The sequence below is a fragment of the Pollicipes pollicipes genome, unplaced genomic scaffold (genome assembly GCF_011947565.3).
Source record: "Pollicipes pollicipes isolate AB1234 unplaced genomic scaffold, Ppol_2.1 Scaffold_3094;HRSCAF=3628_pilon_pilon_pilon, whole genome shotgun sequence".
Classification (NCBI taxonomy): domain Eukaryota; kingdom Metazoa; phylum Arthropoda; class Thecostraca; order Pollicipedomorpha; family Pollicipedidae; genus Pollicipes; species Pollicipes pollicipes.
The window spans coordinates 155,197-179,155 of NW_023596227.1; the positions used below are offsets into that span (position 1 = coordinate 155,197).

At 59.7% G+C, this 23,959-nt stretch overlaps 1 protein-coding gene and 1 pseudogene across 1 annotated transcript in view; one reads left to right on the plus strand and one right to left on the minus strand.

Annotated features, from left to right (window-relative positions):
- Positions 1-11,137, plus strand: part of LOC119090853 (uncharacterized) — a 45,570-nt gene extending 34,433 nt beyond the window's left edge. Inside the window, 8 exon segments of the mRNA XM_037213594.1 lie at positions 414-440; positions 1,655-1,699; positions 3,140-3,224; positions 4,062-4,253; positions 7,925-8,057; positions 8,343-8,450; positions 9,766-9,915; positions 10,201-11,137. Coding sequence (XP_037069489.1) covers positions 414-440; positions 1,655-1,699; positions 3,140-3,224; positions 4,062-4,253; positions 7,925-8,057; positions 8,343-8,450; positions 9,766-9,915; positions 10,201-10,252 — 792 coding nt within the window. The 3' untranslated portion in view covers positions 10,253-11,137.
- Positions 11,138-12,468: 1,331 nt separating this feature from the next.
- The window catches only part of LOC119090854 (regulator of G-protein signaling 7-like), a 30,355-nt pseudogene continuing 18,864 nt past the window's right edge, over positions 12,469-23,959 (minus strand).

Sequence of the window (23,959 nt, forward strand, 5' to 3'; positions counted from 1 at the left end):
GTGTTCTTTCGGTCTTGTTCTGACATTCGCCGTGCGGCGTGTCTCAGCACTGACTAGCGTCATTCCCTGAGCAATGCGACTGGACAGCTGCCACACTACGTAAACTTTCCGCCCCTCTCTGCATGACATTACTAACGCCTGCCATGTAGTTGTACGGCCGTTTCTGTGGTGCACCGGCCGGACACTGTCTGGACACTGTCTGGACACTGTCTGGACACTGTCCAGCGGCCGCCGCGAGCCGGGCGGCGCCATGACGTGCCGTGACCGGCGGCCGGCCGCACGCGGCGCCGGCACGCGCCGGCCGTGCGGTGCGTGCCGGCCGGCCGTGGCGGCGCCGGCCGCGCGTGACACTAACGCCCCTCCTCCGCCGCTCTGCCCGCCCCGTCGCTCTGCCGCCGCGCTCCATCTGCCAGGAGAACGTGGACCTGCCGTCTGTGAAGGTGAGCTGGCCTGACCTGACCTGATCGGGTCTGACCTGACCTGACCTGACCTGGGTAGACCCGACTGCCTGCCACCCGCTCCGGGTCACAAGGAATTTTCGGGCTCCCCTGCCCCATTACACAATATTTTTACACCATGTGAGAGGGTTCTGAACTGCGAGGGTCCACTGCCCCTACGGCAGTGAATAATAACGCAGGACCTTTACTGATGGTGTCGTCGTGTCGTCAGTGTCCTATACCTGCTTTCCCTGCTTTTTAAGGCGTATGTGGGCAATTGATGGAGTGTTTTGTCATTGAATCGCTGTAAGGTGATTGACCCCGTGATTGTGCATTGTGCTACGAGCCGCCATGTTCGCTTACCCCGTTTCGACTTACATGACACTGCTCTCACACCCCGGTACGTCGCTCTTGTGTTGCTTTCTCAATAACGTCTCCTAAAAGTAAGCACGGGTCGCTTAAAAGCGTAGACGGCAAGTGGTAGTCTGGCCAGAATTTCTAAACACTCTAAAATGCGTTTACATTCCATTGCACGAGGACCTGGCATATCTGGTAAACTGACCTAGAAGGCGCTTGGCGTGTGAGCGTTGGCGCGCTGCCGCCCCACACAGCCGGGAGCCCGGCCGGTCCCGAACTAGCGCGGCGGCATGCGCCTTTAGCGGTCCAGCCGTGTCGCTGCCCGCTCGCCCTGCGGCGCTGCAGGCTGTGGCTGTGGCTGCTGCTGGCTGTGGCTGTCGTCCCGAGGCCTGGCCGTCGCTGTCCCGCCGCTGGTCACCGAGCTGACCCTGGTCCGATGTTGGCTGCACCGCCGGGCTCCGACCGCTCTGGCCACCCTCCTGGCTCTGTCCTCACCCGAGTCATCCCCGTGATGGCGGCCGAGCGTCCTCCGTCGCCTCGTGACTCTCCCCGCCGTCGGTCCCGTGACCTCTCGGCGGTGCGGGACCGAGTCGTCCTCGCGATGCTGGCTGCGCTCCCTCCGTCGCCCCCCCCCCCCCCCCCCCTCCCATCTCCCCTCCCGGTCCCGCGACTCCTCCCGGTAGTGCAGGCCACTCTAGCACGGATCGCACTCCTCCGTCGAGAACCGGCCGCGGCAGTAGGGAGACCGCCCCCCCCCCCCCCCCCCCACGCTGACTGCCCTGCCGCCGATAGAGCGATCCCCAGTCTGTGCTCCGCCGCCGCGCCGCCCGCATCGCTTCATCATAGCTTCTTTTTTATAGGTTCAGCGCAATAACGACGGCCTGTGGGTCGAAGTGCCGGCCAAGGTTTGTACGTTTTGTTTTGGGCGCCGCCTCCTCGCCAGACCGCTTGTTTCTCGGTGTCGGCCGGCGCTCGGTGTGCGGTCGCTGCTTTCGGGAGGGAGGCTCCCCCTGGGGCTCTGCTGGCGGCGGAGGTGGGAAAGCATGCGATCTCCCCCAGCCGCGGCGCCGCTCGCCCCGCGCTGCTCGCCCCGCGCTGTTTGCCCCTGGCACCGCCACTGGTCGCACCGCGCGTTCTCATCACGTGGCTGCTCCTCACACGGGTCCGCTTACACTCGCACCGAATGGTCTTCTCATCGGGTGCTGGCATACAAGAGTTGTAACAACTCTCGTATGCCAGCAGTTGCCAACACAAGGCTAACAGTTGGCCTTGCAGGAGCTCCGACTGATGATGTTCGCCTTCGCTCCTGGTGGCCTGGCGAGATGCTTCTCTCACGCTCGGTCGTCGAACGATCTCTGCATTATTCCCACCATGTGGATGCTGGTGGTCACGAGTAGCGTTCTCACAGGTTGCTCTCGTCAGCAGTACAGGACGCTCTTATCACGCACTGCCTGCTCAGCCAGCACAGATTTGAAGTGGCTTGGATTCCGTGCGTGGCGTTCGGTGCTGTGTGCCGTGTACAATGTGCTACCTTCAGGGGCTCTGCAGCTCACGATGCTGTCCAGGAAGGAGCGCGGCTGTTGGGTGGTGCCGGTGGCGGTGGTGGTAGCGTAGCGGTCCCTGCGGAGGTGGCGATGGTCACTCAGTGACTCTGGACTGGTAGTAACGGGCTGCCACCTCGGACGTGTTGATGACGAGCTGGGTTTTGGTGGTGGGCAGCAGGCATGCCTCAACGAACGGGGCTCGTGCTTTTAATGCATCGGTGGTCGATGGTGCGAAGGTCGTAGCTGACTTTCGAACGTATGAACGCAGCTCACCCTACGTAGCAGTGTGCGTCGCATGACTGTGGACATTCAGTTGCGGTGTTGTTTTTCTCGAAACGTTATTGCGTTGTTTGCTGCTAAAATGTCCCGTGTGTGACGCATTCCTTATGCGTTGATATTGCGTTGACTGAGACGACGTGCTTGGAATCCTTAATTCTTCGGCGAAGACTTGTGCACAAAATCGCAGTCTGGGCGTTACAACGAAATAGTACTAAACTAGAATAATAGAAAATGCCGTGGAATTGATGTATGACGTCAATCAGTTGTGACCAATTGTTAGCCACTGATGTCTCGCACGGCACTGCCCGAGCGAGGAATCGCCATGGGGCGCTTGCTCCTCGTTGCCCTCATACTTACGTGTGTAGCGGCCTCTTCCTAACCCACTTACCACCGCGGGTGGGTCAATGGCTCATCACATACTCCCGCGTCCCGTGTTACCGGCGATTGCATCCGCTGTAACCATCTGCGCGCCCCTCCCTGAGCGATCCTGGCGTATGATGACCCACGTCCGTGTCGTTGCAGGACAACTTGGACGACTCCATTCAGACGTCGGAGGCAGGCTCAGACGTGCAGGAGGCAGGCAGAAGCGGCCACTCCCCGTCGTCCGGTACGACAGGCGTCACGTGTTCCGTCGCTGGCCAGCCGGCCAGTGTCGCGTGTTTGCGTGTCCGGGTGCTGCGGTCTTGCCGCGGCAGCGGTGGGGTCGCTCCACATGTGTTGCAGTGTGTTTGTTCGTGTCTGAAACTGCGCGACTGCGGTCTTGATCTCCTCTTGGCTGTGCTCCTGCGAGGGAAGGCTCGCCGCAGCGTGTCACATCGCAGTGCGGTCTGCAGGTGTGCTTATGAAGCGCTGTCTCTCAAACTCTGACTTATCTGCCACGCGGCGGAACCGCCAAAACCCACCTTTGACTAACGGCGCTGCGGTGAGGCTCTTGGAGAGTCGGCCGATAAACCTTGTTGAAATATCCGTGCCACCGGGTAGCGCACCCCTGCGGGGCATGATCTTGGGGCAGACAGGTGCCTGGAGTAAACAAAAACACCAGGATTCGATCTGAGCATCCCAGACATAGAACCCTATGGGATCCGGGATCCATCGTCTGGATCCAGGCTATGTCTGCTTGGGAGGTCGCGTACGCTGTTCCAGTCAGTCTCAACACAGACCGCCCGGGCAGTTGCCTGCGGCCGGAGCTGTCCAGGGATCCCCGTCCCGTTGTGCCACGGCGCGTCTGCCAGCACGGCACGAGCTTGGCACTAACCCGGCGGTCTCCCGTCCCGTGACGTCATAGTACGCCGCGTCTGCCTGCACGGGACGAGCCTGGCACTGACCCGGCAGCCTCCCGTCCGTGACGTCACAGTACGCCGCGTCTGCCTGCACGGGACGAGCCTGGCACTGACCCGGCAGCCTCCTGTTCTGTGACGTCACAGCACGCTGTGTCCGCTCGCAGGGGACGAGTCGAGCCGCGGCCGCAAGCGGGCCAAGAAGCGCTCCTTCTTCGGGTCGTTGCGCAAGCGGCTGAGCGGCAGCAAGTCGCGCAGCAAGTCGAGCGAGCCGGGACAGGGCCGGGACGACTGGGAGGACGACCCCGGCCGCAGCGCCAGCCTCGACCGGAGGCACTACCTCACCGTGCCACGCGCCGGTCAGTGTCACGCCTGCCCCAGCGCCAGCCTCGGCCGGAGGCACCACCTTACCGTGTCACGCGCCGGTCAGTGTCACACCTGCCCCACGGGACACTATCTTCACCGTGCCACGCGCCGGTCAGTGTCACGCCTGTCCCACGGGACGTTATCTCACCGTGTCACGCGCCGGTCAGTGTCACACCTGCCCCACGGGACACTATCTTCACCGTGCCACGCGCCGGTCAGTGTCACACCTGTCCCACGGGACGTTATCTCACCGTGTCACGCGCCGGCCAGTGTCACGCCTGTCCCACGGGACGTTATCTCACCGTGTCACGCGCCTGTCAGTCTCGCCCCTGTCCCACGGGACACTACCTTCACCGAGCCACGCGCCGGTCAGTGTCACACCTGCCCCACGGGACGTTATCTCACCGTGCCACGCGCCGATCAGTCTCACCCCTGTCCCACGGGACACTACCTTCACCGAGCCACGCGCCGGTCAGTGTCACCTGCCCCACGGGACACTATCTTCACCGTGCCACGCGCCTGTCAGTGTCACACCTGCCCCACGGGACGCTACCTCACCGTGCCACGCGCCGATCAGTCTCACCCCTGTCCCACGGGACACTACCTTCACCGTGCCACGCGCCTGTCAGTGTCACACCTGCCCCACGGGACACTATCTTCACCGTGCCACGCGCCGGTCAGTGTCACACCTGCCCCACGGGACGTTATCTCACCGTGTCACGCGCCGGTCAGTCTCACCCCTGTCCCACGGGACACTACCTTCACCGAGCCACGCGCCGGTCAGTGTCACACCTGCCCCACGGGACGCTACCTCACCGTGCCACGCGCCGATCAGTCTCACCCCTGTCCCACGGGACACTACCTTCACCGTGCCACGTGCCTGTCAGTGTCACACCTGCCCCACGGGACGCTACCTCACCGTGCCACGCGCCGGTCAGTGTCACACCTGCCCCACGGGACGCTACCTCACCGTGCCACGCGCCGATCAGTCTCACCCCTGTCCCACGGGACACTACCTTCACCGTGCCACGTGCCTGTCAGTGTCACACCTGCCCCACGGGACACTATCTTCACCGTGCCACGCGCCTGTCAGTGTCACACCTGCCCCACGGGACGCTACCTCACCGTGCCACGCGCCGATCAGTCTCACCCCTGCCCCACGGGACACTACCTTCACCGAGCCACGCGCCGGTCAGTGTCACACCTGCCCCACGGGACGTTATCTCACCGTGCCACGCGCCGATCAGTCTCACCCCTGTCCCACGGGACACTACCTTCACCGAGCCACGCGCCGGTCAGTGTCACCTGCCCCACGGGACACTATCTTCACCGTGCCACGCGCCGGTCAGTGTCACACCTGCCCCACGGGACGTTATCTCACCGTGTCACGCGCCGGTCAGTCTCACCCCTGTCCCACGGGACACTACCTTCACCGAGCCACGCGCCGGTCAGTGTCACACCTGCCCCACGGGACACTACCTTCACCGAGCCACGCGCCGGTCAGTCTCACCCCTGTCCCACGGGACACTACCTTCACCGAGCCACGCGCCGGTCAGTGTCACACCTGCCCCACGGGACGCTACCTCACCGTGTCACGCGCCGATCAGTCTCACCCCTGTCCCACGGGACACTACCTTCACCGTGCCACGCGCCTGTCAGTGTCACACCTGCCCCACGGGACGCTACATCTCCGTGTCACGCGTTGCTCGGTCTCACATCCCCAGACAGCTGGTTTTGTGTGTGCAAAACCGAAAGAAACCAACAAAATCGCATGCTTCGAACGTGGCATCAGAGCTGTTGGCAGGGTTATCGCTGGGTCGGACCTAACGTGGTCATGCTATTACTCGCATCAGCGTGATCGTATCTGCAGTATTTACAAGCGTGCCTGAGTTCGGATTGTGCCTGGGGACCCACGCAGATACATGTTCTCGTTAACGGGTGTGATCGGGTTTAGTTTTGCTTGCTTGCAAATCAGTACTGATTTGCTTGCAAAACAGTACTGACATGCTTGCAAATCAGTACTGATATGCTTGCGAATCAGCACTGATATGTTTGAAAATCAGTGCTGATACGAACTCACAACGTGACGTGTTGGCGCTGAACGGTGTGGCGACGTTGCCGATCGTTCCCAGCTGGGATTGATGGCTACGCGTGCTCCGTCTGCACGCGCCCGCAGCCCGCCCCTGTGTGTGTGCCCTGGGCAGAGAGACGCTCGAGCGGCTGCCGGCCGGCCGGCCGGCTGTCTGTGATTGGCGCGTATGGGCCGCCGCCGGCACTCACGCCCTGAGCCTTCAGCACCGCCAGCGTGTTGGGCCGCCTCTAACCCTGCCCTCCCTCGTGGCCGAGGGCGGGTCTCGCGCCCGCGCCCGTGTGAATCGCCTCTTGCGGCTCTAACCACTGGCCTGCCCGCTGCCTGCTTGCAACGGTGACCTGCTGACACTGGTGGCCTGCCGCTCGCGTGACCCGCTCACCCCGTGTGACCGCGCGTTTGGTGCTGTTTCAAGAGGGCGGCGCCGCGGACGTGTCTGCCGGCGCAGTCGATCCCTTCAGGCGGCCGCTGCCCGTCTCCTGTGAGTCGCCGTGCAGGCCGTGGCCAGCGTCCGAAAGCGATGGACAACTTACGCCCTTTTAGTGGTGTACTTACGCCCTTTTGGGGTGCACTGGTGGACAGCTTACGCCCTTTTAGTGGTGCACTGGTGGACAACTTACTCCCATGGTATAGACGCACCGTCTCTACTCTATGATATCAGCGAGTTTTCCTGTTAGTAATAACTTGCGCTTCGAAGTCTTAGGTCAAATTGGCCTGTTTCCGGCAGATTCCCTGGCAAAGTGTCATCTGGACGTGGCGCAACTTGTCGCTCCGTTTGATGGTACTCTCCGCTGGCCCGGCCCATGCCTGTCGTCGGTTGGGCAGCCCAGGGCACTGGGCAGTGGGCGGGCAGCTTGTGCACACCTGCGTTGCGGGCAGCGCGCTGCTGTAGCTGAGGAGCTTCTTTCGCAGGCTGTAGACGATAATATTTAGGGGTCAAATGAATGGTTATATTCATCGTACAATTGTGTTGGTCATGTAATTTTGCGATGCAAAATTGCGCAGTAGCGGTAATATTTGGCTCAAAAGTAGACGATAGCCTTAGACAGCAATGCAATTTTATAATTTAGGAATAGCTAGAACATAAAGGCAGTAGCGAAACTTCAAGAGGTTGAATGAGCGGCTCAGACAGCTGCCGTGCAATGATTAGACGGTACCTGGCCATTCATCAGCGGCAGCTCAGTGCAACGCAGAACGTTATGTTAACTATTGAGCCAGTTATTTGTTCAATTGTCTGTTGGGATAAATCCCTTTTGCTGTGCAATGAAGGGCTCATGTTGTTCCTGTGTGTACCAAATGCCGGCGTTTTGCTGGGGTTCGTGCCAGTCCGCGGCGCTCTCACCGCACACCGATCCGCACTGCCAAGCTTTGTCTGCCATGCCTCGCTTGTGCACATCACTAACACGCCAACGTGTGGACCGCCAGTGCTCCCGGGGGCGGGGGGTGCGGGATGGACAGACCTCCCCAGCCTCGCCTCGCCGGCGCGGGCCGACGGCCGGGCGGCCCGTGCCGGCGCGCTGGGCCGGCGGCGGGCCGGCCGCGGAGGGCTCGCTGACGGCACTCCTGTGTCGGTAGGCGCCGGCCGGCCCGGCGCGCCCGACGACAGCAGCCTCAGCGACATGTCCGGAATCAGCAACGCCTCCAACCGCACCTACATCAACGACGAGTCCACCCTGGTGCTGGAGACCACGGAGAACGGCATACTCAAGTAAGCCCGCCGCCGCCGCCGCCGCCGGCAGTTGGCCAGGTGTGCTCGAGCCGTACCAACTGGCACAAGCGGTATACGGGCGGGCTGCATCTGGATGTGCGCAGCAGGACTCGTGTGACGTGCGTGTGAAACTCGCTGCGCCATTGTGTACTGAACGTGGGGCCTGAGTTAAGCTATGAATAAATATGGACTTGAACTCTGCAGCATAATAGCGGGTTGTTCAGTTCTGTTGGCGCACTGCCGTTCAAACAGCCGTTAAGTCGTCGTCTTCCGCTCTCTCCGTAGACACTACTTAGTACCCAACAACATGGCCAAGAGGTCCAAGTGGAGGAAGAAGGGCTCCAAGCTGCACATTTACAACGAGCACGTGTTCGTGGCGAAGCATCTGCCCAGGTGAGGGTCTCCCTGCTGTGCTCTGCTCCGATGACGCTCCCGCTGGGGTGTTGGCCTGAGCGACGCTCTTGTTGTGCGCGTTATCCGCCTGCGGCCGTGCCGCTCGTGTGCCCCCGTGCTCCGCATGTGTCTCTGAGCCGGTGACCGTCGCCTGCCTCTCGTGTGCCTCTGAGCCGGCGACCGTCGCCTGCCGCTCGTGTGCCCCCGTGCTCCGCATGTGTCTCTGAGCCGGTGACCGTCGCCTGCCGCTCGTGCGCCCCTGTGCTCCGCATGTGTCTCTGAGCCGGTGACCATCGCCTGCCGCTCGTGCGCCCCTGTGCTCCGCATGTGTCTCTGAGCCGGTGACTGTCGCCTGCCGCTCGTGTGCCCCCGTGTTCCGCGTTTGTCTCTGAGCCGGTGACCGTCGCCTGTCGCTCTTGGCCTCCGTGCTCCGCGTGTGCCTCTGAGCCGGCGACCGTCGCCTGCCGCTCGTGTGCCCCCGCGTCCCGCGTGTGTCTCTGAGCCGGTGACCGTCGCCTGCCGCTCGTGTGTCCCCGTGTCCCACGTGTGCCTCTGAGCAGATGACCGTCGCCTGCCGCTCGTGTGCCGCCGTGTCCCGCGTGTGCCTCTGAATCGGCGACCGTCACCTGCCGCTCGTGTGCCGCCGTGTCCCGCGTGTGCCTCTGAGTCGGCGACCGTCACCTGCCGCTCGTGTGCCTCTGAGCCGGTGACCGTCGCCTGCCGCTCGTGTGCCTCTGAGCCAGTGACCGTCGTCTACCGCTCGTGTGCCGCCGTGTCCCGCGTGTGCCTCTGAGTCGGCGACCGTCACCTGCCGCTCGTGTGCCTCTGAGCCGGCGACCGTCACCTGCCGCTCGTGTGCCGCCGTGTCCCGCGTGTGCCTCTGAGTCGGCGACCGTCACCTGCCGCTCGTGTGCCTCTGAGCCGGCGACCGTCACCTGCCGCTCGTGTGCCGCCGTGTCCCGCGTTTGCCTCTGAGTCGGCGACCGTCACCTGCCGCTCGTGTGCCTCTGAGCCGGCGACTGTCGCCTGCCGCTCGTGTGCCGCCGTGCTCCGCGTGCGCCTCTGAGCCGGCGACCGTCGCCTGCCGCTCGTGTGCCCTCGTGTTCCGCGTGTGCCTCTGAGCCGGCGACCGTCGCCTGCCGCTCGTGCGCCCCTGTGCCCCTCGTGTGACTCTGAGTCGGTGACCGTCGCCTGCCGCTCGTGTGTCCCCGTGTCCCACGTGTGGCTCTGAGTCGGTGACCGTCGCCTGCCGCGGCCCGCTGATGGTGCCCGGCGACCAAGGCGTTGACCTCCCCCTCCGCTGCCTCGCCGTCAGCGCCCTCTGTTCGGTCTGCGAGAAGTCGCTACCACGCTGGCTGGGGAAGCAGGCGTACGAGTGCCGCGGCTGCCAGGTCAAGGTGCACAAGCAGTGCCACGTGCGCGTGGAGACGGTCTGTCCGGGCAGCACGGTACACACCATGGAGCTGTGAGTAACGCCGGCGGCGAGCGAGCGGCCGGCCGGCCGGCCGCTGTATTGGGAGGGACGGCCGCTGACATGATGACGCTGCCTGCATTCATGTTATATAGGAGTGAGGGGAGGCAAGGGGTTGGGTGGGGAGAGAGGCGTGACGTAATGTTCCTGCAGCCTCCGCCGCCGGTCGGTGCGCCCCGGCTGCAGCACACATATAAGCGGTGACGGGAAAGTCGTCTTCAAAGACACGCCGGCCGCGTTGGTTGCGTGGGTCTGTAATGCCGCATTTTCGTGTTACAGGGAATACCTGCAGACGTTGGATGACAAACGACAGCGAAATATGACCCGGTAAAGGGTTCGACTAGCGCCACAAAGCGTGGGACTCGGGAACTTCAACCTTGGCGCGTTCCGACAGATGGCGCCTGCCTATTAGTGGCTTGCTGAGAACGCAGGACCACAGGGCACGTTTGTTTTGCTACGCTTGTGTTTTGCGACTATTATATGTGTACTGTCGTAGGCCGTCACTTTTTCTGAGTGCTGCGAAGGTGCAGTGCGTATATCAACTTAATCATGAGATCTGCAGGTTGACAACACAAGGTTTATGGTGCAGTCGCGGGCGCAGCAAGTCGCCCTGTCTTCTCGATCTGTTGTTTTGGCCTTCTTCAGTGTGTGCCTTTGTTGTCCGCCGATGTAACCAAAGCGCGTGCTAGTGCTGAATCTCGTGGCACGCGAGGGAGGCCCTCTGGAGGCCGCCGGGCGCTGGCGGACGCGGTTGGTCGTGCCCTGCTCCGCCTTGTGCGCTAGCGCCCCCTGTATCCCTTAGAGCCACCCAGGTCTCTCTCTCTCTAACACAATGTGATATTACGTACTTAACGCTTGAGTACTGTGCAATGTTTACGTGCGGGAATCTCCAGCAGACAGCAGTGTGGACAATCTGGGCGGGTTGTGTTCTTTTTCTGCATCTTTTTTAGACATCGCTGGCTTTTGTAACGCTTCTGGGTATGCCGTCTATGAACCTTGGTGTGATGTATGGGTGGAAAGCTGTTCTGTCAACGAACTGTTTTTCTTAGTTCAGCTCCTGGCCGTCAGATGTCGGTGGCGGTGTCGCTGCCCCGTTAGGTGGTTGTGTCTCCCGCCCAGCTCTGTGCGACCCTGGCGGTCTGTAGGTGCCGCTCTGCGAAGCGCCCTCCCGCCCCCGCCTGCGCGGGCTCCGTGATAGGACTAGTCGCCGTCTGCCTCGCCTACGCGCCGTGCCGCCATAACTGCCCACGCGGCGCCGGCCTTATGTCTTCCGCCGCCAGAGGCTGCCGACCTCTCAGGTGCGTTCGCCCGGATGCCCGACGCCCCGTGCGCCTGTGCTTGTGGCGGGTCCCCGGGCGGGGTCGATTCGTCTCGCGCCAGGCGCCGCTGACACAGGTGGCGCGCCGCGGCGCGGGCGCCAGCCGCGCGCCGGAGCGACGCTGCAACGTTGTGCCGCCACCGTCTGGGCCAGCGCCCGGTATTTACCCGCCGCACTTCTCGGGCGGCCGGTCCGTCGTGACGCGTGCCCTTGGCCGGCCGCGATAGTCTGCTCTTTCCTGACATCGATGTGCCGGCTGGCAGTAGCTCCGTCGGCCGTCGGGGGCGGACAGGGCGACAGCGGCGCGGCCGGACACCGCCCGGCGGCCGGACTGTCCCGCGCCGTCCGCGTGTCGGCGGGTTCTGGACGGGCGGCCGCGCGCCGGCTGTCCAGCAGTATCGGCAGGCCTGCCGACCGCTGCGGCCGGCGGCGGCCGCGCCGCGCTGCCGGGGGACCGGTGCCGGGCGCTGCTATTGACAGGCGTGACCGAGCGCCGCCCTCCTGACGACGGCTCCGGAGGGACTGGCCGCCGGCGCGCGCGCGCGCTCGGCCGCTGACCGGTGCGGGGTCGGCGGCTCAGCTCTCGCCGCCGGACGGTGACCCGGGGTCGCGCCGGCGTCCGTGGTCTGGTGCTGGGGTGGAGTCACCAGGCTTGCGGCCGCCGCTCTGTGAGTGTGAACGGCGCGAAGGGAGGCGGCGAGCCCCACAGACCCCCCCCCCCCCCCATCAGGGGCGTGGCGTTGGTAAGAGTCGTCGCTCGGCGATAGGCCAGGCTTCCATTGCAAGCCGATCGCCCGTGGAAAAGCAATTAACCAACCGCCCTCCGGCTGCGTGTTTGCATTGTGCTATCTGCAGTGGCATAATCACTAAATGTTTATGGCGCGGTGTAGCGAGCAAGTGGTGCAATAGAATCGCTGCGAGACTGAGTCGTTTTCGTCGCTGCCGAAATGAGGCGGGCTTGTGGGTCGTGAGCACAGACTCAGGGATGATGCAACGTCCCCAAACTGCTCCAGCTCGCAAAACGACGTCGATTTATTTATTTACGGCAACGTCAACAATCATGAGACAAAAACAGTCGACACCATGAGAACTTGCTCACCTCGACTTTGGTCAGTGACCTTGTGACTCTTCACGGGGATGGCGGGAAAGAGGAGGGGTGGGGGGGGGGGGGCAAAGATGGCCAGGGAACAGGCCGGAGCATAACGGGGAACAGTAGCCCGGCGCGGGTCTGTCGCGGCGGCCGGGTATTGATCAGCATTTGTACCTACTAGTTGGTGACAGAGGCCGCTGGCCGCGCCGGCCACTGGTGCGGGCCGGCAGTGCGGCCGGCGGGCACAAACACAGGATCGGGAGGCGGGGCGGCCGGCCGCCGGCTCGAGGTCACAAGCGGGCGCAGGCCGAGCCCGATAGGATGCGCGGCGGTTGGTGGCGGCGGCCGCCGCCGCCGCGGGCAGTACACAAGATGCACGGCTCTCCTCCGTGATCGCAGACACCGTTGCCGTCGGGTTTCAGATCCGTCGCATGTACCACAGCACAGAGCGGCGCCGGCCAGTGAAGCTCGTGGGTTCACTGCGCTCTACTCGACAGTACAAGAATGCGGCAACCTCCTCACAACACCGCTGAAGACTGACTCACAGATCTAACCTCAGAACGCCTACAATCACGGCGCAAACGAACAAGGGAGAGGAGCCGAGGAGAGCTCCGGGCTCCCGAAACAAACATTCGTCAACCCTATCCAAAAATATGCTCTAAAAATGGCGGCCGGCACTGCTGACTGGTTCGGGCTCCGCTGGCTTCGCTGGCCCACAGCGCTGGCGTGGTCCCAAGACTCGCACTGTCGGCGGCGCGCCCCTCTTCCGGCGGCCGGGGCCGCGCCGCCGCCGTCCCGACACAGCCCGGAGCGTCCCGCCGCCCGGACGCGCGCTGTCCCTCGGCCGGCGCGCTGTCCCTCGGCCGGCGTGCCGACACTGTCCGCAAGTGCGGCGGGCCTCGCCACGGCGGGCCCTCTGTCGTCCAGACGCGGCGGCCCGGTGCGGAGGCCGCGGTCCACTCCCACTGGTCCCAAATGTGCAGCACCCCTGTGCGGCGGCGGCGGCGGCGCGGACGCAGATGGCCGCGCCGCCCGGCGGACTGCCGACAGAGCGGGGAATCGTGTCGGCGGTCGTCGCCGCCCGCTGTGTGTGTGCCGCGGACAGGCGCGTGACAATGCCCGCGGTCGGCCGGGATACTATCCGGATGCGTCGCCGCGGCGTCCCGGGAAATGGCCTTGATAGGCCGGACATCCCATTACCACACAAAGGCGAGGGAGGCACGAGAGAGTGCTGGCCGCGGGGCCGACGGCTGGGGGGGGGGGGGGGGGGAGGGCTGGCGGTGGCGGTGCGGCTCAGCTTATCAGAGGCTGGTGCGATACAGGACTGACTGACCACGCAGGGACCGTAGCGGAGCACGGGACCGCACAGAGACAGTATGAAATACAGGACTGACTGCACATGGACCGTGTTGGAACACAGGACCGCACAAAGACAGGATGAAATGCAGGTCTGACTGCACATGGACTGTGGTGGAACACAGGACCGCACAGAGACAGGATGAAATACAGGACTGACTACACAGGGACCGTAGCGGAGCACGGGACCGCACAGAGACAGTATGAATACAGGACTGACTGCACATGGACCGTAGCGGAGCACAGGACCGCACAGAAACAGGATGAAATACAGGACTGACTACACAGGGACCGTAGCGGAGCACAGGACCGCACAGAGACAGGATGAAATACCACACAGAGACAGGATGAAATACAGGACGGACTACACAGGAACCGTGGTGGAGCACAGGGCTGCACAGAGATAGGATTAAATACAGGACTGACTGCACGTGGAGCGTGCTGGAGCACAGGACCGCACAGAGAAAGATGAAAATACAGGACTGACTGCACATGGACCGTGGTGAAACACAATACCACACAGACACATGATGATGATGTGTCTGTGTGGCATTGGGCTTGGTGGGCTTCAGGAATACACACAACCAGTAGTGAAGGACACATACAGGGCTACACGTGGGCGGTGGTGGAGAAGAATGCATGGTCATACAAACCGGCGAGGTGCATGCTACCCTCAGATCGTGCTCAGATACGGGATCACCCACGACCGTCGACATTGGACTGCAGCACTGCATTAACATCACGCTTACGAGTAAGGCCGTGTTCCATCGGATTTCAAGTTTGTGTCTTTCCTGTTCTTTAATCGGTGATGTGTCTGTGCTCGCACCAGTGCCCCTTGTCAAGGTTGGCTTTATTCCGCAGCATTGGCATAAAATAGCCACTCACTAGCGGACTTGCACAAGTTTACAGATGCATGACAGCGTAAACAGTGATTTGGTTCAGAACCACATGGACACAGCAGTGGGACACAAAGTACGCAGTGAGTGTTGGGACACGCGGCAACCCAGAGCCAGTGGCGGGATCCAAGGCTACTCAGTCCCAGCGGCGCGAGCAGGACTACCCAGAGGCAGTGGCGACGCACAGTATCACTGACAGCCTAGGACATGACGGGCTGGACCAGGCTCAGCACTGCAGCAGAACCGGGATCTATGCAGAGCCAGCTCTCGACAGTAATGCTGTTGGCAAAGCTGGCATCGAACAGTTGCCGCAATATAAGGCTGGAAACCAGCAGCGGAAGAAAATAAAGTATCTAATGCTGATCTACCAAGACGGGCGCCTGCGGCTGCGAGCGCCCTTGGGAGCCGACGCAGCCGCATCAGCCGTATCTCACCTGTGGTAGACCAGCCGCAGCCGCGATCATGACGACTCTTTCTTCGTTGTGAATGAGACAATGGAGCGAATCCCTCGGACCGAAATCTGCGGCATTGACACCAGGTGGTGAGCAGACCTTCTCAACGCTGGATGGAGAAGGGCAGTACCCTATTAAAAATGAATTTCTCAGTCGTCACTAAACCGACAAGCGTCAGTGGTTCAACTTAGTTTCAGTGCGACAAATCAGTATTAAATGTGCATAACTGTGAGGAGGAATATAGCAGCTGAATACGGAGCGATATGGCGTGGATCGAAGGGAACGCAATTACTCCACCATGGTCTTACATGAATACGGTGGTTATCACTGCCTCTGTACAAACAGCTCAATTACAAGCGGATGTCAGTAGCATGGGTATAGATCGTGTAACTTATTCACGCGCTCTAAAAAGCGCTTCTCCACCTGCCGTGTGTGCATCACATTCGCTGAAGCGTGCTTGCATCTAATTTTGTACAAACCACGAGACACCAGCTAGACATGTTAGCTAATTCATTCGCTGAAAGTCGGCCACTGTTGCAATCGTTTCCAAGAAGTGTACTGCGTTTGTCTTTGTTGAGTCTAGCATAGATTACGGGCATTCGTACAGCGGCCTTTTGCGCGGTATGGCTAAAATCAACAAGCATCCAGTTCTTCACATATACAAGCGCCAGTGGGGAATGCCCATTTTGCAGATGTCTGTGGAGGCGACTTCTCTGAGGCGCATGTTTCCGAACCTCCTTACCTTCTTTTTGGTACCTGCCATGTACTCTTTGTACATTTCCGATCTAAGGTAACGCGAGTAACTGTCCGACTTCATCAGTTGGTAGAGATGGGCCTGCGGGCGTAAGGGTCGGATGACGTCATATGGGGTGGCAAACAGGGCTCCGTCCAGCTCCGAAGATCTCCAGGGTCAACACATCTGAAGTGTGTGTGGGGGGGGGGGGGGGGGGTTCGCACTCCTCTCCCAGTGGATGCGATCCTGGTTACAGAGATTTATGAAGCCTAGCAGTAGTCTGACACTGTTGGGCGTCTGTACGATCAGCCCTTTTACAACGTTTTTTTTTCTATACCGCCACCGAAGAAGAACAGGTAACCAGAAGTGCCTCTCCCTCTATCCCAGCGACGCAATAAATCGTACGTTAACACCAGAAAACATAGAATCAAGTCGCGGCATTCCCAGCTAGGAAGAGGAAACAAACATAAAGAAGCAGGCGGAGAGGTGATGCAGACCCGGTAGACATTGTGTTATGCAATAGGCAAGGACAAATCATACATGAGAAAGCTTAAAGTAGTCATTAGCAAAAGTCAGCTGGTGACAGTCCGTTAGACCCAGCCAATAGATACAACCACTCATTCACAATGTTAGTAAAAGTTGTACGGTTACACAAGTCAGGACAATTAACTGCCATTTTCGTGCTGGGTCTTGAGCTGGATATCCGCGAAGTCCACCCAGCTAAGCGAAGCTTGTTGCTGGGAGAGCTCCAGGAGCCAGCGCCGTAAATTTGGGTACAAGTGCATGAATATAACTATATTCAGAACGTGATTGTGGAGCATGAAGGAGGCTAAATATGAAGTGAGTTACATACGTGCAGGTCAAAGAATCGCAATATCTTCAAATATGTTGGTTACGTTAATATGTATTTAAAAAGTGCTTGTGGATGATGTTCTTAACGATGTTTTTTGTTGCAGCAGATATCGGTTATTCTTGGAAAATATGAAATAATTATGTCGTTCCACAGCTTATGGCCAAGGCGAGATGTTGTCAATAGTCTATTATTACGATTAGAGAAAGGTTGGTATACATTTTTACTCGTCTCATATCCATTTCATTTTATTTGTAGAGGTTGTATATTAAATCGAACGATGCATGGAGCTGTTAAGTTACAAATTGGTGCATCACAATTCCCTTTGAAATTGGGTGATATCCCGACAATTTCAAAATTTTGTATTGTTGTAAGATTGGCTAGGAGCTTTACGGAGGGTACACATTTTCTATCAGACGCACAGGCCCTTTTTTGCAAAATTGCTAACCGATCTGGTTGAGAAGCAATATATTATTAGCAATAGAAAATTACCAATAGACGCAATTTTGTCAGATGCCTACCAGGAGCCATGGGACGTTGTGCCGAAATTACAGAGTCGGGGGGTTTGAACTGTATAGGAGCGAAAACTGAATCACTTCATTTTCACGGCAAATCTTTACAGCTAATGTACACATATAGCCAACTCGTTCATGCTTGAGGTCAGGCTCGATAGCTCAAACCAGCAATGCGAGCCACGAGACGCCAAATGCGTCATTTTTGGCCAGCAAAGCGACCAGACCAAAGTCGGCAGGTCCAGCACACACTTGCGGGGTCTTCTGTTCAGGACGCATCTAAACACTCCACCACTCCTAGCGTCCGAGCGGCCCCGTCCACTCCGCGGCCTGAGGACGCGACGCGGCGGCCCGCCTCGGTGCGCCGCCGTCGGCCGTCACTGACCCCAGCCGCATCAAATGTCCAGCGGTCGGGCTGCTCCATGTTGCGTTTGGTGACGTCCAGCGACCTGGAGTCGATGTTCACGGGCACGCTGGCGTCCGGCGCGAGGAACTCGCTCCAGATCTCCTGCACGCGCGCCGCCACGGCACGCTGTGGCAGCGTCTTCAGCTCCTGCAGCGCCAGAAAGAACCTGCCGCGCAGAGGACGTCGCATGACGGCGGCCAGTAGCGCGTCGCGACGGCGTCCCACGTGAGGCTGGAACTCGGCGGGGGCGGGGGCGGGGCCGCCGGCGCGGCTGGAACGACGGAAAGACGTTCGCATGCCGCAGATCTGTCAGGCGACACTTCCTCACCGCTTCGTAGCCGGCGCTTGCTCATCAGACTGAAGGCAAATCGATGGGCGACCTCGGGCGCGGCCAACAAGCAGCCCGTGGGCAGAGAGCTGCAGACGGCGGCAAAGAACGTGTCCCCGACTGACGGTTCCGGACGTCGGGAGTCCGAGTCCGACGGGGTCACGTGCCCAGCGCCCATGACAGCTTTGGCAGCCCGACAATTTACGGGCGTCTCATTCATCGGCCACAAAAAGCAATGGCCTGGTCCAACTGGCTCCCGAGCACAGACATAGCTTCCTCACGGTGCGACATTTGTCCCCGGTTTAAGTCAACCCACCTACCGGCCTACAGGCAAACGGATGAGTCGCCGACTCGCCATGAGCACGCACACGAGCGATCGATACCGGTCGGCTCTCGTCGCCACACCCTCCCAGTTCAGGCCCACCTGTCAAAACGCCCCCGGCCGCACCTGCAGCGGCACAAACACCAACACGCCACCACCTACTCGCCGTGAAGTCAGCCCAGCAGGCTCTAGCGCCTGTCCCTGATCGCCCCACGTCGTGAGCGTTGGATGCAGTTTACTGTTGCCGGAAGTCGGCCCTTCCAAGAGCGCTGGGTGCAGGTGTCACAGGGAATGCACCGGGTAGGCGGAACGAACCGAGGTCAAGTGCTGACCCGTGCTGAATGATCACGGGCTTTTGGCGGTGGCTCGCACGTGCAGAGGGAGCGGTCGCCGTACCAGACTCTTTGGAGCTTTCCTCGGGTATCGGGTTGCAACTATTTCCCGCGCAGTCGAGATAGGTGACTTACTGATATCACAGTGGTTGCTGTTTGTGCGGCATTTTCGCAGGCGCAGCGAGTATGGGCACAATGAGAAAATCAAACATCGCGCGAAGATTCAGTCGGTGAACATCAACTGCCCGTTGGAATGTACCATCGCAGCACAAACCAAGAGCGCGCCCGCGACGTTAGTTTCCATGGAAAGAACCGTAGCCTCCGAAAGAATATTTTTTGTTAAAAATGAGAGAAATTACGGTATCTCTCACCCATTCATAAGTGACCCCTCTGTTAGCCATTTTTCGTTGGTTTCACCGCACTGTTGTTTCGCGATAGTTTTTGGTTTCATATGAGGCCCCTGAGAGCATTGCACACGATACGGCAGTGCCAGCATTACGCAACATACAAATAAGCATTGGCAACTAAGCTAAAACAGCCAATAGCGTGAGCCCGAGTCGCTGTGCTGCGTCAGCGTTGGCCATTGCCGCTCACCTGAGATTCTCGCCCACTGTACTCCTTGTCGAGGAACCTAACGAACTGGTCGCGTCCAATCGGGTCGCGCAGCAGCTCGTGCAGGCTGAACGCCCAGCGTTTGACCCGGCGGGGCGCGATCTCCTTGCTGCGGAGAGGTGGCCGCTGTCACAGACTCCGCAGACGCGCCGCCAGTGATATCAGTGGCATGGGCTAGTGGCGTACCAGCTAGGTATACCAGTGCAGGGGCTAGTGGCGTACCAGCCAGGTATACCAGTGGCAGGGACTAGTGGCGCACCAGTCAGGTATACCAGTGGCATGGGCTAGTGGCGCACCAGCCAGGTATATCAGTGGCAGGGATAGTGGCGCACCAGCGCTGCGGTTAATAAGCGCTGGGGAGGGGTGGAGCAAGCTTCGATATCACAGGTCGTGACCAGAACTGTTGAGTGCCGGAGGCTCTTGTCCCGCCACTGTCCTGTCTGGGGAGAGGGTGGAGCGAGCTCCGAGATCACCGGTGGTGGCCAGGACTGCGGAGTGCCGGAGACCCTGTCCCGCCGCATGTTATGGTCAGACAACGGATCTGTACGCAAGGCTGAAGGAGCCGATAGACCGTCACAAGCCAAGCAAGCCGCGGATCGAGCAGCTATCCAGCGGCCTGCCGCGCCGTTTCCAGACGAACGGAACACCACAGTCGCGTGACGAATACGCTGCGCGCGCCGTTTGCCGCTGGTGGGGCGGCTCGCGACACTCACCCGGACTTCTCCAGATCCCAGAGCTCCGTGCTGTCGCTGAGCCACGGGTTGGACGGCTCCTGCACCGTCAGAATGGGATCGTACTCGAGATACTGCTCGTAAAAGCTGATGAACCTGAAGCAGACATGGCGCGGATCAGCGAGCGCTTGCGGCCGCCACCGCGGGCGCCATCCGGTGCGGAATCGATGCCGTCGGAGCGGCCGAGCTGTGGAGGAGGCAGAGCGGACCCGGACCGGGCCGGCGGAATAACAAATAACGAACGCGCGGTTCTAAATTTGCACACCACAAGATGCGCAATGTGGCAGCGTATCATCAGCATCGATAGAAGACATAGATGGCATCCGAAATGTTTTGGCTCTGTGCGTAAGATCCTAGCGTCGTATGCAAGGCCCTGGGACCTTGTTAGATCACTGGCGGTAGCGCTGATTCTCTTGCTCTCACAGCTTGGCTTCCAGATAATGGGTTACCCCATGGAATTACGAAGGGATGGGAGGCGGGGGGTGTCATGCCCGTAGTGTTCTTGAAAATGTTCGACATTAACCGTACGACGATGCATGGAAGAAATCGCCTTTAAAATTGACCTTGCCTTCCTCCTACTCACCCACACCCACGCAAAATATCTGAAACGCTTCCACGTCCATGGTTCCTCCGAAGCCCCATGATTTTAGACGCCATGTACCCCTCCCCCTCCCCCTACCGGGTGACGGATCTTGAAAACGCCCTGGATAAATCGTCCAGCTGCAGCCATTGTGTGCTATGCGCAGTTAATGGTGTTATGTGCAGCTAATAGTTCTATGTGCAGCTATTGTGTTTTGTTATATAGCCCATGCAGCAGTTATTGCCATTAGCCTTGTAATCTGCAGAGTATGGCCCGTCGATTATCGCGGGTGCAGTGAAACACTAGTCTGGTAGCTTGGTTCGCGCGCACAACTCGACGCCCAACTACGGGAGAAACTTTACCAACTGAATTACCCCTCCCCCTCCCCTTCACCTGAGGTCTTTTGTCACCGGCATGTACGCCCACGCTTTGAGACTCCCGTGTCACCACCATCTAGACGGGCAAACAGCTAGAGCACGAGTCAAACAGCCTGGCACTTACCCGTCCATCATCAACTTTTCAATTAGCACTCGCGTGGCCCCGTACACCTAGACGCGTGTCATGGGCGGCGCAGCACGCCTGCATGCCTGCATCGCCTAGAGCGTGCCCGGCCGACGTCCGGTGTGCAGCACGGTCGGCACGTCGTCGGCCCCGCCCCACCCAGCGTCGGTGCGCTCTCCTGATGCCCAGCGCTGCCGGCAGTCCGCCGCCCGCCCCGATTCAGCAGCCGTCAGCAGTCTACCTCGCGCCAGCCCGCTGGCCGCCCCGACGCCTGCTGAACGGAGTACCACGGGCGGGTACAACACAGGCAGAGGCCGCCCGGCCGAGCCCGCCCCGACCCGACGTTTTCCAGCCCGTCCAACCGGCTGCACGCACTTCGCCGTCCCCTGCGCCAGCCTGGCGCCGCAACTACACGCGACGCGAGCCGGTCAACACGTGTGGCGACGCCCGGCGGCGGCGGCGGCGGCGGCGGCCACTCACGTCTCGGCCACCTTGGAGACCCGCAGACTGCAGCGGTCGATGCTGACGCGGATGCGCTCGGCGTCGGCGGCCAGGGCCGCCGCCCGCTCGGCCGGGGGCAGGCCGGCGGCGCCCTCGGCTGTGGCGGCCGCCGGCGGCAGCTGGCCGCACTGGGCCGGCACCGGCCGCCCCGGCACCGGCCGGTTCATCCGGCACGCCTTCTTGATGTCCACCTCGGTCGTGTTGACGCAGCCGGGCTGCCGGCGGAGGCGCGAGCGCAGTGAGCGAGGCGCGGCGAGGCGCGGCGCATGGCACTGACAGACGGACCAATTCCGGCGACTGCCGTGGCTGGGACGGTGGGTGGCAGTGACAAATGCGCCGATAGTCTGTGGTCCGTGGTGCGCTGAGGACGGTCAGTCCCCCACAGGGAACTAGGACGGTCTGCTTCCGCAGTGAACTGAGGTCTGTCAGTTTCCGTAGTGAACTGAGGACGACCGGTTTCTGTAGCCATCAGGGGTCGATCAGTTGCCCACAGTGACTGGGGAAGGTCGGCTTCCGCGATGACCTAGGGACGGTCATTAATATACCGTAGTGAACCGGGAACGCTCTGTACCTGGCCAGGGACCGGGCATAATAAAATCCGTGGTCATCACTTGCAGGCACCATCGGGAGGTGGCGCCTATTTTTGACAGAGACAACAGTGAGTTTGAGACCGTCCATGCTGCAGAGACAGGGACGCCTAAGGACTTGGCCAGCGTCTCTTCAAAGGGGCAATTAGTGAGACACGATACATCACCTGACGGTAGGCTCCTTGCGATTATTCGGTAGAACGCATAAAGACAAGCTTAGCTTTGCTTCAAAGCTCTGTTCCCATTATGCATCTAAAGCCCTCCTCTACACTGAAGCCAGAACTCGGGTTACCAGTCTACGGAGCCGCAATCGCAAAGGCACACTGCCTCTGAATCCACACTGGGGTATTTACCTTTTTGCATGAGTGAACTTCATCACACGCAGCTACCAAACGAAAGATCTGTAACCCCCTAGCGTGGCTGTGGCCCCTGGAGGCCGGCCGGCCTGCACCACTCACCACCGGTCGGTGCACGTCCCAGAAAGCGCGCTCCTGGCTGTCCAGGATCTTGCGTTCCAGCTTGTCCCTCTTCTTGTCGACCTTGGACTGCGCCTCCGCCTGAGAAGCAGGACACGCTAGGGCGGGGCTGCGGCGACGACCACGGCCCGCTGGCAGCGCACCACAGCGCCAAGGTCCCCGGCGCGACGTGATTCGCTTCTGAGCGCACGCCCGTCCGCGCGTAACACCACTGTGTGATCCATGCTAGGACGTGATCGGGTCACGCTATCACGGCATCACACTGCTGAAAGTCGTCGCCACTGTTATCGAAGAGCGCATCGACCGGCCGCAAATCACGTCACTTGTTCGTCTGGCGGGCCGGGGCCGTGAAACAAGCGGGATGAATACCGCCACCTGCTTTAGACTTGTACAAGCGCGTTAAGAGTCCGACCACATTTTGTTTTACTGCTTCCAACAAAATCCGTTCGACCACATCTTGTATACCTCTATAATATATATATATATATATATATATATATATATAATATATATAATATATATATATACATATATATACACACATATATATATATATATACACATATATATACATATATATATATATATATATATATATATATATTGTTTGCTGTTTCCAACAGGCCATGCAGCCACATCCAATTATCGCTAAGCATTGCCTTCCCGCCGCGACACGTTTTCAAGCCTATCTGTGACATCGTATTGACATGGTGAATCGCCACACTTCCGGCATTTACATAACACTTAATCCATTAGCACCCGTGGGAAGCATCATAAACGCGTCATGAAAGTGTTCTTTCGTCATCAAATGAAAATGTCGACGCTTCAAAGCTTCTTACGTGTGTTTCGATAAGTGGATAATGGCCCTTATTGCGCAGTTGTCTACTTCCCTCAGTATCTTGAGCAGAAACGAGTAGTGTGCGGTGGATCGGAACGCTGGCAGTTCACAGAGATACAACAGTGAATACCTTGTAGTTCAGTCGCGTTTTGGTACCCCCAGTTGATACACGTTTAGTGCAAGATATGCATTTGTGCTCCTCGAAACGCTGGTAAATGCTAATTTACTTGGTTCTGGGACAAAAAGTCGAAAATTCCATTCGGTGAATGCCTTTTGTTGACTGCTGAATGACGACTGTGGAATAGCACCGTGTAAAAAGTCGACGCGCCAAAAAAGTCGAAACGACTAAATGGCGAGCTGCAAAAAGGCGAAATGCAAGAAAGTTGGCTCGGACCAAAGTGGCGAGAAGCTTTGTGGCGATACTGCAACTTGGCGACATGCCAAATTGGCGAATAGCTAAATGGTGAATTAAAAAACGACCTAATGCAGCATCGATGCCATATTGGTGAAAGCATAAGTGGCGAAATACAAGGACCACCTTTGGCTTTGGTGTTAGTGATGATGAGCGGTGACATGAGAAAGGCCTTCCATCCTATCTGAAATTTGTCTCAATATCT